General features: G+C 40.2%; 1 protein-coding gene across 1 annotated transcript in view; it reads left to right on the top strand.

Moving 5' to 3' along the window:
- gmds (GDP-mannose 4,6-dehydratase) overlaps positions 1-18,812 on the top strand; it is a 149,138-nt gene that overhangs the window by 129,541 nt on the left and 785 nt on the right. The window contains exon 10 of the mRNA XM_029499573.1: positions 17,123-17,191. Within this exon, the coding sequence (XP_029355433.1) occupies positions 17,123-17,191 (69 nt within the window). The remainder of the gene's footprint in view (positions 1-17,122; positions 17,192-18,812) is intronic.

Raw genomic sequence — 18,812 nt, 5'->3', positions numbered from 1 at the left:
AAACATTATCTGACTTGGTAAAAAAAAAATAGGTTTCTATATTTAGAAATGTGAAACATGAGATAAGAACTAAATGTAGGTGGTACTTTTACTCAAAGGAAATATTAGCATTGTTTTAAAAGGTTTCCGTATATTAGGGAGGAATTGGGTGTCCCTTTCCAAGATGGCTGAAGCCATTCACTTTTCTCTTACCTGGAATTCTGCTGTCTGGAAAGAGCTCTGACAGCCAATTCTCTCTGCTGCTGCTTCTGTTTCTCTACACTTGACAATGACTTTTTAGACTTTTACCTTGCCTCAACATGCACAGTAGGGAAGTGAACCTACATTTCTGCTGTTGCAGCAGAGGAGTGTGTTTTTTCAACCAACAGGTTACTTCAAATAAGAAATAACCACTTCACATCACTTCCTCTGAACATTTTTAGGATATACATCTGACATTCATACAAAAAAATTTTGTAAGACCTGGTAAAACGTACATTTCAGACTTGAAAGTTACCAAATCATTCAGAGCTTGAAACTTTTTCAGTTTTTTATAAATATAAATAAGCTTTTACTAGGGCAGTAAGACCAATAAAAAGGTTGTGGGTTCAGTTCCTGGCCCGGGGCCATTTTCCCCATGCCTGCGTGGGTTTACTCCGGTTTCCTCCCACTGTCCAAAGACATCATGTTTAGGGTGATCGGTGACTCTAAATTGTCCATAGGTATGAGTGTAAGTGTGAGTGGTTGTTGGTCTCTGTGATGGACTGGTGACCTGTCCAGGGTGTGCCCTGCCCTCACCTAGTGTGAGCTGGGATTGGCTTCAGTACCCCCCACAACCCAGAAATGGATCAGTGGTAGAATATGAATGAAGCTTTTGCTCCTTTTTTACATTGCAGTCATGCACTGCCAGCAGGTTGTATCAGCGAATCTCAGTTTTGCAGATTAAATCAAAAAGATACATCAAATCTTGCTTGCTCTCATCTATATATAAATCATCTGTATTTTCCCCTGACCTTTATTGTTTTAACCAATTAACGTTTTGAGAAAATATGAAAGCAAAAGGGATCTTATCTAAAGGATGCAGATTGTAAAGAGAAGCTTAGCGTCACTGATATCAACGGTCAAAAAGCATGCAAAGCAGCCCAGGGTTGTTGCGTCACTGCTAACCTGCACGGATTTGAATAAAGGCAGGAGAGGAGTGGATGGTTTATTTTTTGGAGGCCTTCCTAATTCCCAAACTCCATAACCCTTTCAAAATCCTGTTTTCTGTTATGAACAACTGCAAAAATAATAAATCAGAGGATATAACAGATCATCCACCAAGTATCTTTTTTTCCAAGATTGAAGAAGATCTGTTTGTAGAAACTACAGTGCACAATCAAGCACTTATCCACCTGTTGTCAAAAACAGAAGTCTGATTTAAAAAACTATTTTCTCTGTTGTTAATTCATTAGCTTAAATTTGTCACTCTTCAGGTTGGAAGCAACTCTATCAACTTTTATGAGCAAAGAAGTTGGAGCAGAAACCTGACTCATCTATGATTTATTGTTTAACTGAGTTGACTCGTCAAAGTCAGCTCCAACTGATGCTACAAAAAGCCTGGCTGCCAGTCAATCTCTGGGTTGTGTAATAACACAGACTTGGCACAGAAACTGCCATACCTGACCAATTGTGAATACACAAAACAGAACTCTGGATGGATTTTTTTGAGTTAGAAGCTTAGCACTGAAAGAACCTGAAAAGGGGGCCTGCCAGACTCTAGACTCGAGAAGTTTGTGCAGGGGCTTTATTCTGGATGAGAAAGAGAGATTGTGGATTGTGTGCGTGAGTGTGTGTGTCTGGCAGTTTGGTATTTCCTGAAGGAGTTTCCTCCTACCGTCAGAGCGGAACCACCCTGGGGCCCTCAGCAGTCCAACCTACAGACTGGTCCAACACTGCTCCCAGAGAGAAGCAGAAAGCCATGGCAGTGGTTTGGAGCCTCTCTGTATGCGAAGGTGTACAAATAAAAAGAAGCATTGATAAAAAAAATGGTGAGAAACAGTTAAGTAGATTATTACTAAGGCAGGAATAAATGGGCTCACAAAGCCAATGTCTGGAGTTCTGCTTCAGGCTATCGGCGTGAAGGAGCTGTGTATCTCCAGCACCTTAAAGCAATTCATTGGGTATGGTCTGCTACAGAGATAGTGAAGGAGCAACAGGGGGTTGTAGGCCAGGATTCCTGTGCTATCAGCTAAGCTCAGTCTGCAAAGGGCCTGATGAGAGAAACCTGCCAGCAGAGGAGGAAAGAGAAGGGTAGAGGGAGAGGGGGAGTCTTGTTGACAGGGTGAGGGAGAATAGGGTGAGTTATGTCAGCCTGTGTCTTTGCCCCCTGCTTCCAGCTGGGCCTGATTACCCAAGGTTCTTCGGTGAGACACCACAGGTTTTCAGGGTGAATTTGGACCGGTGCCGCCTCCAACTGCATGGATATTTTTATCAATAAAAGCGTTTCACATTTTCAGCATTGCAGTGAAATAAGAAGTAGAATAAGAATTGTAATTTTCCCAATGCAATTTAATTTAAATGCTAAAGGTCCTCTCAGTTTCTATATTCAGTGTTTTCATAAATTAGGAAACAGGAGGGATGAAAACTTTCGTATGGAGTCTGATTAGTTGCATTTTGAATTCTTCATGATACAGGAAAAAATTACCTCAGCCAGATTGTTTTAGGTAATATAGACTCAGTCAGCTTGTAGTGCAACTGGAAGCTGTCACTTGTCAGGGAAATTTTATTGTTTATATTGTTTTGTGGATTTGGATGTGCTCCAACTTATTTGTCTGATGAAGAGGCAGTTTGAAGGCACACAGGAAGGCTCACTCATATCGTGAGCTACGAACTAATCCCTATCTGCAGTTCGAGCTTTGGGCTGTGACCGAAATGATAAGCTCACAAATGCAAACAGCTAAAATGAGTTTCCTACGCAAGGTAACTAGTTTAGTCTTAGTGATAGAATAAGAAGATGATACATGCAGCGGGAGCTCAGAGTAGAGCAGCTCCTCCTCCATTCTGGAGGTGATTCAGGTATCTGATTAAGCTGTCTCCTGGATTGTGTGTTCTGAGTTGATCCAGAAAATGAGACTACATATCTCTTTTGGCCTGGCAGCATCTCAGGGTGCACAAAAGATTAACTGCAAAGCTTTGCTCAGTATGCAGACATCTTAACTAACCTGCCGCCACCACAACCCAACTTTTCATTTTCCATCTTTTTGCATGGCGGCAAATGTGGCTTTAAGATGGCCTAAATATTTCAGAATGGGCTATCCTGTCTTTATTGTGGTTTGTGTGTGTCTTAATGCTTATAATGAAATTCTGGTGTGGAATAAGGAAATTAGATGATAAATAAATTCTCCTTGAGTGGATATTAACGTGCACTAAGATCTTTCTGGTGTCTCTTTGGTGTTACTTTGTATTTATTGTGTGACACACAGAGAAAACAGCAGTGCAGCTAACTGTCCCGAACCTGAGAATGGCAGGAAAGGCAGGAAGGAAGGAAAAGAAAGCAGAACAGTGAAGAAGGATGGAGGTGTAGTGCTGGCTCAGAGCGAGTTGCTGAGATTTTTAATGTATCTCAGTGACAGTGTGTGTGTCTGTGCCACATAGAGCAGTATGTTTATAAATCAGAGAGTCAGGCAGTGTGTCTTGCAGGGCCAGCGTTTCCTGCAGTGTAATCTGAGTCTCTGGTGGAATGTGTGAACCACATCCGACTCCACTCATCTCAAGCCCCCAACTCACTGAATATCCCACTCTAAACAACCATGTTTTGCCGCGGTTTCTGGAACAGGACAGGTAGAGCAACTTAACCCCCCAAAAATAAAAGAATATAAGAAATGGTTGAAAATAAAAGCACATCAAGAAGCGGAGTCATTAAAAGTCGGTGCAGGAAGGTGATAGCCAACTGTGACTTTCAACGTTTTCCCCAAAGAAGCTCCACCTCTTTCTGTGTGTGTGTGTGGGTGTGTGTGTGCATGCATGTGCGCAGGGTTTAGACTGAGAGGTTAATTGTAGTGTGAACTCTAATGTCTCTCCCTGGCTTTTTATCTTGATTAGGTAATTAATTCTGGAGTTGCTCTTTTCCGTCCCCCACACTCATATGTCTCCATTTCACACACTCACACACACTCATAGACACACATGCACAGACACACTTTCAAAATCTTAACTCAGGAACCCCCACATTCCTATAATCCTAGAGCTGCTCAGTCACATTAATTTTCCTCTCTCTCCTCCCTCTCACTTGCTCTTGCTCAATTTATTTCTCATTCTCACTTAATTATTCTCTGAACTTTCTCATCTGTCATTTTGCTATCCCTCCCACCTCCACCTCGCTGCTTTGCTCAAGGTGAGCCATGGAAGGCGCATTCAGTTGTTTTAATGGCAAGTAATGTAATGGCACCAAAATTGTCTGTTAAAAGATTGTTTACATTTTTTGCCACTTATATTTTATCTTAAATTAAATACAATTATACATACCAAAACAAGTTATTCCATCTTGAAATGTGTGACGAACAGTCAGACAAACAGGCCAGGTGTAAAGATTATCGCCAGATCATCATAAAATTGTATATGTTGTGATCCCAGCCCTAATGTTGTAAATGATCCCTTATTACAGACTACCTCCGCACAATGTCTGCTTGCAAAATCAATCTGGAAACCATTTGTTGATGTTTACGAACAAATACTAATAATTACGGTTAGACGTTTTTTGCTCAACTGTCAAATCATTTTGGTTAATGGCCTCAGATGTAGAAATAAGTTGGAAAATGTCACAGTAGTCCTTTCAAAATGTCTTACACCATCAAAACCTACATTCCTGTTTATACAAAATGTCTCCTTTCGCAATATCATTTCATTGTAAAAATGCACTGTATAATATAACAAGCTAGAACTGTATAAGAGCCCCATTATTGCGCCAACACACCATCAGGACCACAACAAACCAATCTTTGACTCACTAGTCATTCATGCAACATTACTCTCAACTACTGCAAATACACTTAATGGCACTATTTACGAAGCAGGAACACATAAAATGAGACTTGTATCCACAGGTCTGTTGCCCCTGGTGCATGCTGTAATACTTTACTGCACACCTGCTTGTCAGGATTGAGATTACTGATGCATTAACACACAAGCCACAGTTTAAATTAGTCGGTTGAGCAAATTATCAAAGCAAATTCCTGTGTTGCTGATTAAACATCAAAAAGTGGGACGTGTTCTCAGCAAAGTGTGAATGAAGAATGTCAAATGAAGTGAAATGTTCAATAATGTAGAAGCACAAAATCGAAACACTATAGTGAAGAGAAAGCAAGAAAACTACTACTTAAGCAAAGCGTTTGGTTGTTAAAACATGTTAAGTTTCTTTTTACTACTGCTTGCCTTTGCTTTCTTTCCCCCCTCCCCTATTTGCAACCCTTTTGGACTGTGCAGCTTGCTCGGGATGGAGCGAGCACTTCCTCTGAGCAGCAGACAGCTTGCTGTTTTTCTCCCCAGCCTTATCACTCTATCAACAGCCAACAGACATAGAAAGAGAGAGTCAGTGTGAGAAAGAGTCAGTGAAGGAGTGAGTTTTTTCTCTCTCCTGCACACTCTCTCAGATTCTGACTCTCCCTGTTTGGGCACGATGTGAACAACAGATTATTGGGGCTGATAAGACAAGGAATGCCGCTCAGAGAGGAAACAGCGTTCTGGAGGAGATGTAACCTGTAGAGGACTGTTCCGTCGTCCTCCACGTATGTCATCCAACACCAACATGAGCCTTTTCCTCTCCCTCTGTCTCCCTCCCCGCTGCAGAGGCAGGATAGAAACACAAAGAGGGTGAAGAGAATTGAAATTCACCGACCCAGGGCCGATGGGCATGCCCATTCAAGCCTCCTTCTTTTTCCTGCTGTCACTCCTTTTATCACTCCATCAAATCCTGCAGTTTTTACTTCACATTAGTTCTCTAATGAGACACAAAATTTATGACTAGGTAGCAACATCACTGCCAAAAAAAGGTGTAAATCAGCCTCTTGTTCCTACTTAAACCACCTATAGCACAGAACCAGAGAGCGTTGTTGGACTGACAAGAGAGGTGTTTCTGAAAAAATATTTTACCCGTTTAATTTTCCAATTTTTCAGCTCATTGTGTGGTAGAGGAGAAACAAACAGAGATCTTAAAATTAGATTAATGAAATCCAGAACTTTCCCTGAGCTAAAAGAAGGAAAAGAAATTTCTGTTACTTTGGTTGGTTGTTATTATGCGATGCATTGCTGTTATTAAAACCTTTTTTCCTGAAAGCATTTGACACTTTTGGAGCAAATCTCCCATCAATTATGGTTTTATAGGGAACCTCGCTGTTAGAAATTATTGAGTCAAACCCTATTATTATCACTGTTATTGTTATTAACCCCTTAACGCCTGATTTATATACAATAATATAAAAAAATATATATTATTTGTGTTTTTTACTTTCATTGAGATGATAAGTTAAGTGAAGATTTTTTTATTTGACAATAGCAAGTAATATAGATAGAAATTTGGGTATGTTGCAAATTGATCAGTAGTAATGAAAAAGTAATAAGACAAATTTTCCCACCTCAGGAGATGGAGATAGTTGTATTGATGCCACAAAATCATTTTCAATGTCCTGATTAAAACACCAAATATTATAATTCTTCTATAATCTAATTTCAAATTGAGCTCAAATTTTCATTTAGAATTTATAATGATCAAATCATAACATTGACAGGAAACAGAACAAGTATGTATAGAATATACACAAACTGGCATTGGGGGAATAAACACGCTGTCTTGGCTGTTTCCCTAATGGAAATGGTTTGTCCCAAATTTGCAAAAGTCTGCATTACAATAAGGGGTTAAATTGTTTATTTTGGAACTCTGCATTCAACTTTAGCTGTTAAGCATGAAATTTCAACTAAAAACATTACATATAAACTACTAAAACGTGTTGAATATAACTCAAGTTAAATAGCATTTATACGTGTTTATTTATCATAAGTCAGTGACCGTGTAACCTTTAAAAAATTACTCTGCATCAACTTACATCGTTGTCATATCTGTGAAAAATTATGGAGCTCAACCGAAACTTTGTTTTTGTTTCCCCCAAAAAAGAACTATTTCCCAAAACAGAAATGTATTTACATCCGATTTTATTTGCAACCCCCTAAATGGTTCGACTTTTTTTTTTTTTTTTTAAGCTTAGATACAGTCCTTACCAATTCCACATATTTTTAGAAAATTTGAACTTGAATCCAGTTATGAGAACTCAAACAGCCATACTCAAAATTCACTGCATCTCACACATGGACACACACACACACTGGCTTATCTTAAATGAATCAAACAGTCTTGAAACAATCATGTTTAGAGCACAGAGAGATAAGGAAAGTGTCCAGCTTCCTCCTATCCTGAAGCAAACCAGCATAAATTGAGCAATGGCTGATGAGACCTGCAGTGTAGGGTGGTTTACACATTAGTGTATTCAGAGATTAGCTGGGATGAAAAACTGAGAACAGGGGAAACACAAAGCCAGAAACTAGTAAAGACTGTGCTGGGATCTGAGAGTTGCAGACAGGGGATTTGCTGTGGAACCACCTCATTTAACCCCAACAACACAGAGAACTCAGCCTGGGCCTGATTTAGAACACTTACATCACATTAGCATGTGTGTGTTTGTGTGCATGTTCACTTCCCTTCACCTTTGTCTACTGTCTTTCACATCTAACATCTGTCACCTTTATCAAAAAAGTTCTTCAAATTAGGGATGGTTTTGAACCGTTGTAATAGGGAAGTACTGGTGTATTTATGTATTATGGAGGCCGATTGTTTGTGTGATCAAAGTCAACGCTAAAGGGGAGGATGGGGTTTAAACTCTTAAAGGATCAGACTGGAAGAAGCACGAGTGAGGGAATAATGAAACCAGTTTTAAACCTGCATCCATACGCACCACAGTTGCATCCACTTTCCCTATGTAGTTGGGGATTACATCAACATATCAGGTGTAGCCACTTCTATTCTGTTCAATTTTATTTCTGCTAAATTAAGTGGTTCACATGATCATAATGAACTGTTGTTTTCTTTAAAACCTGCCTGTGTTTCCTGTTCTGTTGTGCTGTGTTTGGACATGTTGTTTATGTGCCCCCAGAAGTTGGTTGGTACCACAAATTAGTATCTTGAGCAATAGAAATTATTTCCAAAATCTGTCAAAACAAAACAAAATTTGTAATTTATTGTCCCAAAAAACAGTTGCGGCAAATAGTTTGAGCTCTTTTAGGTGGGATTGTGGAAAAGAACACATAAATTATCATTTTAATCAGCATAAATATAAATGCCATGAACCAAGCAGCAGAGGGCTGATTTTACTGCTGTTATTTCTGTGTCCAGTTATATTTTCATATTATATGACATAAAACTGGGCAATTTCCTGGCATTACAGCATTATTTCATTATTATTTCAGTAGCGTTGAATTAGCTTGTCTTCTAATTCCAGTCCGCGATGGGGCAGAAGCAAACAGCCGATGGTGTTGTTTAGGCTGGAAGGGTTATCAGGAATTTTGACACTGCTCCGAAATGAACAGTTTTCCTGTTTTGTGACGCCGTGTGCACTCTTTTTCCCAGAGATGTTTTAGCTACTTTATCAGGATTGGTGTTGAGTAAAACTGAACAACAAGAAGGACCATCATCTACCTAAAAGCTGAGGCTCAGGCTGCTCAGTGCTTTACTGAGATTACACGACAATTAAGATAAGGCTGGATGACATTTTCCTCTCTCTCTGTCTCTCCCTTCCTTTCCCACATCATTCTCCCTCGCACTGTCTCACTCTCTCTTTTTGTAGTATGATTGTAGAGAATGTTGTTTAAAGACTGTTTAAAGATGGGAAATTGTGTTCAGCTTTGATGTCTGTGGAAATATGAAACACCCAGGGGCTGATAGAACGGCTTGACACACAAACACACACATTGACTCTGTGTTGCACAAAGCGCTACTTCACCCAAACTTTATTATACAATCGAGCAAACAGACTATACAAACATTTTACTTTTCAATGGAAAGGACTTAACTTCTTGGTTTCAGTTTGACCTCAGTGGATGTGAACAGTCACCTGAGCTGGTCCTCCTTTCCCCTCTGCCGTCTCTCCTCACCCCTGTTCCCTCTCTCCCTCCATCTCTGCCTCTCTCAATCTGCAGCTTTTTGCTGACTCCAGGAATTATGATCTGTTTCCCGTCCGCAGGAATAATAGAATACAGGAGGTGGGAGGGCAGGGGGGTGGGCAACAGCTCTGTGGAACAGTAGTGAGGAGTCCAGCTCCGCTGTGGTTACGCTGTGTGTGTGTTTGCCTGAAAATGCATTTCTATCCAGATGTGTCAATGTGCGACATTTTCCTCTTCATTTCTATAAACTTCACACATTAGATAGTTATCCTTGATCGTGAACACACACACAGAAACACAAATTTGATCTTGAGTATTGGCTATAAATTGACGACCGCCCCCCTCTGTTATCTTGACAGTTAACACCTCATGTGTACAATCAAGCAGAGAGCAGCCAATCTCTCTCCAAAGCACAGAGCCTCTGGGCACTTAACACTCTCGCTAGTCAGATCCAGCTGCACGAGTGTGTTTGGAGTGTGTGTGGAGTGTGTCCTCAGCCGCGTAAATATTTATCACATGGCTCCCCCAGGAATTTTAATGAGCACTGATGGAGAGCAATCAGCACAGCAGGGCTCAGAAGAGAGAGACAGTTTGGGATGCTTTGGCTTTTAAACATCACAAGTGACATTTATTGTTGTCCTGTGGCGATTCACGCTTTCCTACCTTTCTGTTTATTGTTTCCTATTGTTTTTCTTTTGGTGTGTGTGTGTGTGTGTGTGTGTGTGTGTTTTCCTGCCTTAAAACCATTTTGCAAATTGAGATCTAAGATTTAAGACTGCAATAAATGTTTGTGTTATGCTTTGTGTGCGCGTGTAGTGTAATGCACATACTCATCAGGATGACAGGGCCACCCCTTGGAGGTCACTTAACACATTGTGTGCTGCCCGAGCTGCATGGGGAGTGTGGGAAGGAAACCTGAGCTATAACTCACAAAGTCCGCTCTCACTATCTCTCTTTCTCTCACTCTGTCATGCACACACACACACACACACACATACACTCTCTCTTACACATTGCACCTGACTTTTGACCTCTGGCTGTGAGTGGCTAATAAGTATTTTTCATTCCTACCAACACACCAGCTCCCCATTCCTTTATATTTATTTAACCAATAAAAATGGAAAAGTCTCCCAGGATCTAAAATCAGACTAGTTCCAGTATTTCCACATGCTTAAAAAAGACTTGTTGTTATATCATTACCCTGCACAATGACACTGTATATTGAGGTATTTTGACCTAAATAAGCAATAAATGTTTCCCTAAATGGACGAATTTCAATTCCACCATTTCTGTTGCCAAAATATCAGACGGAAAATAAAAGATTAATGGAAGAGGAACAATAAATATAGTAAAAATGTGGTTACAATGTTGGTTATAATACCAGAGAAAAGAAGAAGAAAAAGTCATCCGTCTGAGGCTGTTGTTCTGTTTTGATTCTCAATCATTTCTGACTGAATAAACTCAAATTCAAACCTGCTTTATTATCTTGACCATAGTTCAGTAGAATATTACCTTCCAATGCTTGTTTGCTTCTAATGCAGCAATTCTTCAGATTTAAAAAAAAAAAAAAAACTTTGTCTCTTATTTCATCCCTCCCTCCCTCCTTACTTTCCTCCAGCTGAAACTGGGGGCCTTTTGTGCTTTAAAGGAAGCGATAAGTTGAGGCAATGCTGGCAGGTGTGTTGAAAATTGACCAGTGACAGATTTGTGACTCTTGGTCTGAACAACTAGAAATAACGAAGCTCTCTTTTTTAGCTTCCTTTTTTTTTTTTTTTTTTAAAGGTAAAGTGTCTTCACCTGCGTGCACACACACAGTCAGCTTCCACACCTGGTCGCACAGCGAATGCAGGCACCACCATCTTCTCAGAGACAGATGGCAGCAACAGGGTTGTGGAGAGGGACTTTTTTTTTCCTCAGTCCCACTGCTTTTGTCATAGCAATTCATCCTTGGTATAAAAATCCCAGGACCAATACCAGTGTGGAGTTCTTCCCTCAAAATTCCAGCAAAGGTCAAAGGTCAGAACATCTGCATCTGATTTGAACATCTGTGTCTGCTGGGGACAGGGGAGCAACCATGACCTCAGGCTCTCACAGCGTCCTTTATCTGATTTGCTTTGAAGTCCATGTAGTCACAGCCTCATGTCCACTACTCTACAAATACCAGAGACACTACTGGACTTCCAAAACCACATCATAGTCTCCCAGCATGCATCCCTCAGAGAGAGAGTGGGAGCAGAAAGTTGCTTTCTTGAGAACCTTTGATCCGTCTCTTCTAAGTTGAAGGGGGTTCCAGTAGAAAGAAAAACTAATTTAATTTATGGATATTTAACTTTTTTGTAGTTGTTTTTTTTTTTCCCTCTACATGACTTCACATACAACTACTGGTTTTGCGCGCTGCTTGTTTACACGCTGCAGCATGTTTGTGTGTGTGCCCTCATGTGTTTGGGGGTGGGGGGTCAGCCTCAGTGTGGCGTGTGATTTATTGAAAGGCCTTGCAGTGATACCAGAATTCCTTTGCGTTAAATGCCTGCTCTGAGTGCCTTTTAACGCCTGCGTGCTTTATGGACCATGGTCTCACTCTATTCATCTCTCACTTCTGTATTTCAAAGTTGTTGTGTTTTTTTTTTTTTTGTTTTTTTTTTTGTTTTTTTTTATGGTTTCTCATCTTCATTGGAGTGAAGAGTGTCAAGAAAAAGAAAAGAATAAAGACATGGGAAAGGATATTCCACAATGAATGTTGATTGTATAATTAAAGATTAGCTAAGGAGGAGGAGTTGCTACCCCTCTGACTTTTAAACAAGGTGATTAGAGTGATCTTTTTCTGTTTGTTTGTTTCATTTGAAATAGTAAAATTCATTTTCATTTTCCATCCAGTACAGACATAAATCACTCTGATTCTGACAAGTGAAGCCAAGCTGAGGAGTCTTAAAACTGCACTCCATCTTTTGACCACCAAGTTAGATTCTATTGAAGTGTATGGGAAAATATCCCTCCCTCTCCCTTTGATCTAATGGCTAATATTTCTAATGTGTTTATGATCTCATTCAGTTGTCAAGTCTTCAATTCAGCATGTTTTTCATATTTTAAATGATGTTGCCATTAAAAGACCATAAAGAAGGAAATGCATTCGAGTGAGGCTAACATTTGATTGACAGTCCACCACACTCGTCGAGTTCAGAACAGGTCAGATCCAGAACTCTTCAGTTCAACCTTCCCCTCCCAATATGGATTCTTCTTGCTTGCCAAGATGAAAAAAACAAAATTAGAAACTTTAGGCTTCAAAATGGCACTTCACAAAACAAATCCATGATGTCACAGTGGGTTGCCAGTTGGACAGGATAAACTTAGAGGTTGAGCTTTGGTTTACTTGGGAAAGCAGTGATGAGGTGGTTTGCTGGTCCATGGATACTGTAGTTTTCAATGTGTATGTCCCCAGTTTGCTCCCTGGCCAACTGGACTCAATCCTGCATGTCATTCCTCTCCTCTCTGTCCAATTGCCTTTCTCTCTACACTTGTTTTATCAAATGCTAAAATAAGAAATACCTTAGATGGCTTGACTGTGGCGAGCAGTAACAGCAGCATTTTTTTCTCTATTTGTGCTACATTTGATTTATATTGCTTTGATTAACTGTTAATGCATAAACATCCAGTGATCCACAACTAGTAAAGCGAACTTGACCTCTCACTCACAGGCCTAAAACTCAAATGTTCAAATAGTCTCTGAAATGTGCCTGAAGTTGAAGGGCACATTTTGTCACAGCTCATTTTCAGCTTTCTTCCACCAGTTGTTATTCTCAGCACCTTATATTTGCAGACATGGGCAGAGCACTCCTTTAAACAGGATGTACAAAAACATTTGGTTTGCTTCTAAATCGGATCCATATGAAGATTATATTGTGCCCCCATCTGTTAGCAGTTCATGTTGAATTATGCGCTACATGCACTGTTTGGGGTAAGTTCAGTTGGCCGCAGAATGCTCTTGTTAGCAGTTTGGAAGCAGCTTTTCCTTCCACCAATCTGCGCTGCAGACAGATCTGCAAGGGTGAGATTGTCTGTCACCTGCAGAAATCCTACTAGACGAAGACCAGGCACAGGATTAACTTCCTGGATGCTGAACCATGTGGTTTGTTCTAAGACAGCAGACTTTGCAGGGAGAAGGTTGACTTCAACAGATATTCTTCCGCCAAGCTCAGATGACAACGACAATGCTGTAGGTGTTAGGCGTCACTGAATGTAGGTTGGTAACGGTGCAAATATGATGCCAGGCCAACTGAACTGCTCTGGTACAGGTTGGTAATGACGGCATTGATCATTGTTCATGCGATGTCATTCTGTTCCATTACAACATGGTTTTCTCTGTTTTGGAACAGGTTTTACTGGATCCATGATTCCATGTCAAATTAGAACCTCAGCCAAAACCTGCCTATGAAGCTGCTCAAAGAGTGCATCTCAAAATGAATAACTATGCACACATTCAGCGTAGTGTATATACATTTGAATCTGTTTCAGACTACCCTCTCAGGTACTGTTACATGAACCTCCACTCAAATGAAAATGGCCATTTGTATAATGTATAATGTAATAGACCCACTGTAGGCAATAAATAATCGAAATGCTTTATTGATCTCCAGGGGGATATTTGCTTACATGACAGCTGCTTTCCCAAGAATATTGTCAAGAACTATAACAGCAAATAATGGACAATAAGAAATAAGATTAAATACAATTATATATAATTATGAAATGCCAATATTAAATGGGGAAAAAAAAGTTATAGATAAATGTCTGTATATATACAGCTACATATAAATGAGTCCAAATAAGGATCATAGTGATCACAGATTTAAATTGTATATGACAATGAGGTTGCAGTTTGTGCTCATAGCACACTTATTTAACAATTACTTTTCCCTGTCCAAACGAAAGCTGTGCAAAGACAATGCTGTTGTGTTGGTTCCACGTGATAATTCACTGGTGAACACTGGACAAACGTGAACTTTGAAGTCACGCTTCTCCAGAAACAATAAGACATTCTTTAATTTGTTAATGTACGGCTAGTTCGCCTTGTCGTTTTGTTTAATACCATTAGTGGATGTATAGTTATAGAGCTGAAGCGATGCCATCTGAAAATCACAGACAAGAGCAGCATTATGTTGTCCCTGTTTGTTTGTTTGTTTGTTTTTTCAATGTAAACAAGCAAAGGCAGGATAATAGAGGGTCCTCTCTCTGTGGGAAAGAGGCTTTGGGTTTACTGAGGTGACTCACACCAGCTTATTATATGATCAGGTTGTTGCCACTGGGAAAGACAGAACGGTCATTTAAGGGTCTGACCTTTAACTTAACTCATCCTGTCTTCCTTTTCCTCAGTGCAGCTCAGAGTTTATTCAATTTACATTGAAACTGCATACAACTTTTTTCTTTAGTATCTACCTGTGACAGGCTGACATTAGGTCACACCTCACATTCCTAGAATTTAGCAACCAATAAATAAGGGGCATAGAAACCATGTCACGCTGTCACACAAATGTTAAACCAGGTTAGGCTGCAGCTGAAAATATTAGTCTGCTCCATTAAACTTCAGACTAGTCTCTATGTTCGTGACAAGACCAGTTGATGTTTCTTTTATGCCAGCTACAAAATTGTTCTCCATTACAAACCCTCATCAATATAATTATGAAGCAAGTGGATTATTTAATGTAATTGTGGAGTAAGTAACCCTATAATAATTACATTCAGGCCCATGATGAATTATGTCTCATTGCTGTAAGTAATTAGTCTGAAAATGTTTCCAGTTATGGCTTCAGAGCCAAAAATGGATGTGAATAACATACAGAGCTGCTCACATGAGAAAGAGCTGTTTGTCCTGCTGTAGCTTTCATCTGCTGCTCTGTACTCTATGTCAGCCATGTGAAGTTAAAAATAAAACGGCTGCCTACCCTGAATTGAACTAGGCTTTTCAGCTGCAGTCCAGTAATGTCAAAGTGAACAGCATTAGAGTTTGAATCAGCTCTGACTTGTTTCACGACGTGTGTGTTCAGTATTTCTGCCTTTGTGTGTAATCAGAAGATTGTGATTAAAGCGCCATGGAGCCCTTCTGAGATGTGGGTCCCTGCTCTCTAAAAGGCTGAACTATGCCAGTGCTGTTGTGAGCGTTCCTCTGTAATAAGATCACCCAAAAAAGAGGCTTTCAAGAGGTCTAGAGTCAGATAAAAACACTTGTTTTATTCACTTCATGGCCTCCTGCGTATTTTATTCTTCGCTGTTTTTTTGTTTGTTTGTATATCGTTTCACCGAGGCATCCTGGATTCAAAAGTAAGTCTCAGCAGATTGGGAAAGGATCCATCATGTTTTAAATTGACATTGAAACGTTCACAAAGGAAGGGCCATAAATAAGTCGTTTTCACAGTTTAGTGTGGAATAACTTGACTGGCCCACTCCAAACCCTGACCTCGACCTCACTCAGCACCCTTGGGATGAACTGGAACGCGGACTGAGAGCCAGGCCTTATCAACCACCATGAGTGTTAGACATCTGTAATGTCCTTGCTTGGACCTGGTCCCAGCAGCAGGTCCCACAGTTTGGCAGAAAAACTAAAACCAGACTGGACAAGGTTGGTCACTTCAGGTGACTTACATGTGCACAAATTACATACAAGATGCACATGAACTGTTTGCCAAAGCTCTACCGACCTGAATTCCTTGTGCAGTTTGTGCAGACATGAATATTATCAACAATTAGATTCATTATGATCTCAACTCTCAAGAATTCTAATTGTTTTGAAGTTAGGGCGTGCAAGAAAAAGGTAATTGTTTAAGAAAAATTTATATTTTGGATATCAAAATAATATGTAGACATGAACTATAGTCTAGTGAACATGTGTAAAAGATAATTAAATCATAAGACACCACAACTTGGTGAACATGCTAAATGTAGAATCCAGTGTTTGCAGTAAAGCAGCATCAACAAGTAACAAAATACTACATCAAATTACCTTAAAGATGTTTCTCAGTATTTCCCAGTTTACCATCTAGATGTAAGGTTAATTTTTCCACAAACTTCATTTCAATATCCAAATGCTTTTGGCCATGCCAAAGGGGGTATGCTCACAGCACATACAGGACTTCCTGAGAAAGCAGCAACACAATAGTTTTGCTGAAGTTGAAAAATAAATAAAAGCTTCAATCTCTGTTCAGCTTCATCTCAGGATTTCCATGACTTCTGAGATCGGCTGCGGGATTCAGGGACCTTCACAATCGGTTCCTTTAAAAAGGAGATTCTCCAGTATCATGTCTCACTGCAGTGTTTTATTAAACCTCTGGAGGCCTGAGAGAAACAGAAATGTCCACATTGAAGTCTAAAAAAGAGAGAGGCCTTGGATGAGAGAAAGAGAAGGTAGAGAGAAAGCGTTTTTCTTTTTTTTTCCCTTTTCTCCCTTTTCGTCTCTTTGGTGGTCTGCAGCGGGGTCTCGCTGGATCTTTAACCCGGTGCAAAACACGACGGGGAGGAAAAAGAGTCATAGAGTTGGAGGGGGGTGAGGCAGGGTTGAGTGGTGGGGGCTGGGGAGTGGGCGGAGGGGTTACACCATCAGAGTCCCACAATTCATCATACTCTGGCACCGACGTGGGCTTTTTGGACGATCAGTGGTGGGGAGCCGAGAGGGGGGATTGATGGCCAATGAGACTCTGTGACCTCCCCTTTTCCCGAAAGAGGGAAATGCTGGTTTTGTGTGTGTGTGCAGGAGAGAGAGAAAGAAAGAATAATCATCAAGTTTGAGGGATCATCAAGACATCAAGTTTGGAAACTGAGATCAATCCAGTCTGTGTTTCTATGAGGACGACATATCAGCTATCTGCAGGAGTCCTCTCCTCTGAGCCACCAACACACATGACAGATGATCTGTTTGTCTTTCTCCTCTTTTTTCCTCAAGTTCTCTCTTTGTCTTTCTCTCTTTTAACAGGACTACCTACAAGGAGACAGCACCAAAGCATATCAGCAGCTGGGCTGGAAGCCAAAGGTGACTTTTGAGGTAGGTGTCATGTTGGTTGCAGACACACCTGGTGAACCTGGTGAGCGTCAGAGCTGCGTCACGAACACTTTCTGCACATGTGTAGACATGGGCTGATACGATGACAATAATGTGAAGGCAGCGACTACAATGCCCACAGTAAAAATAGAAAAGACAAAGCAGCCCAGTGAGGAGTGGAAGACTGTTCTTGAAGACTATGAGAAATTAGTCAGAAAGGGATGGGTGGTTGGGGCGGGTGTGTGTGTGTCTGCTTACATATAGAGAGTAACTGGGGTCAGTCAGAGTATGTGGGTGGGATAACAACATGAGTGAGCATTCTGGACTTTCCTTTCAACATAATAAATTAGGGGAGTTGGTAGTAACACTTTTTGCTTCAGCACCTGTAACTCACTGAATTTTAGTTTCATACCCACATTTGTTTACTACAAATGCCACCTATTCAAAACCCAACAAGAATATCACAGACTTGTGTTAAGAGAGACCACCCCAAATAATATCATTCAAAAGAGCTGTATTGGGAAAGAAGAACAATCCAGAACAATTCCTTTCTATGACTGACCATAACTCAAACACACTCTCTATTTAACTCAGGAGAGTGTGTGTTTGTGTGTGTAAATGAGTCTACTAGAACAAACTTTCATAACAGTATGAATGTTTAATGAATGCTACAGAGCACCTGTATGAAAAACACACTTCCTTTGGCTACGAGCTCTATCTGCTCAGTGTTACAGGGCAGATTCCATGTTCCTTTGCTGCTAATCTGACTGAAGATATTTCCTTTAAATGTCAGCAAGCACACCTCTCAGTCTTTCTTTTCCACTGTCCAGGCATGCTGTAAAATGATTCAAATCAAAGAAGTGTTTTTAGTTTAAGGGGATGGTTTTTACACCGTTTAAATATATGTTATAACCCATCCCACCCCTGTCAGCCATTGTTTAGCTAACTGTACTGGCACAGTGGTTTGAAATTAGCGGGCCTTATGTCTTATCTACTGTCAGTCACATGATTTTATCTGCAATTGTGCAAATACAAAAAAAAAGTGTTTGCTCAAAAAATTGCTTTCTTACCTCCAAATATTTTTTTCTCAATAAAATCTGCAGCCTTGAGATTGGGGATGAAGTGGGGAAATGCTGAAATGATCATATGAACCCTATCTCTTTCCTAATTTGTGGAATTGGTGGTGTTGCAGCTCTCCCCATGTTAAAACCATACCTGGCATCCCCTAAAAATGTACTGATGACACAGAAATACAAATTTTATTCCAAACAGGACTAAAGAGTCCAGAGAAGAATAGTGTTGTGTGGGGACAGGATTTTATAAAAAGGCCTGAGATGACTTCCTACTTTTAATAAGAGTCTGAGAGACAAATCCCCCAGGAGATGATGTGATTTTTTTCAAATTTATTTTTAGTTTATCTTTTTTTTTTTTTAAATAGACGAAATAGTTTAGATATGGGCCCCGTGATGCACTGGCGACCTGTCCATGGTGTAACCCACCCTTGCCCAAAGTGAGCTGGGATTGACTCCAGCACACCCAGTCTACGAATTGTAGTAACAGTGTTGCAGAAACCTCTGCACATGAAATCACCTCTAGTTGTGGTTTTTAATGACAGTTTGGTTTA

The sequence above is a fragment of the Echeneis naucrates genome, chromosome 4 (genome assembly GCF_900963305.1).
Source record: "Echeneis naucrates chromosome 4, fEcheNa1.1, whole genome shotgun sequence".
Classification (NCBI taxonomy): Eukaryota; Metazoa; Chordata; class Actinopteri; order Carangiformes; family Echeneidae; genus Echeneis; species Echeneis naucrates.
The sequence above is the reverse complement of the archived record's forward strand: the minus strand, read 5'-3'. Positions and strand labels throughout refer to the sequence as shown.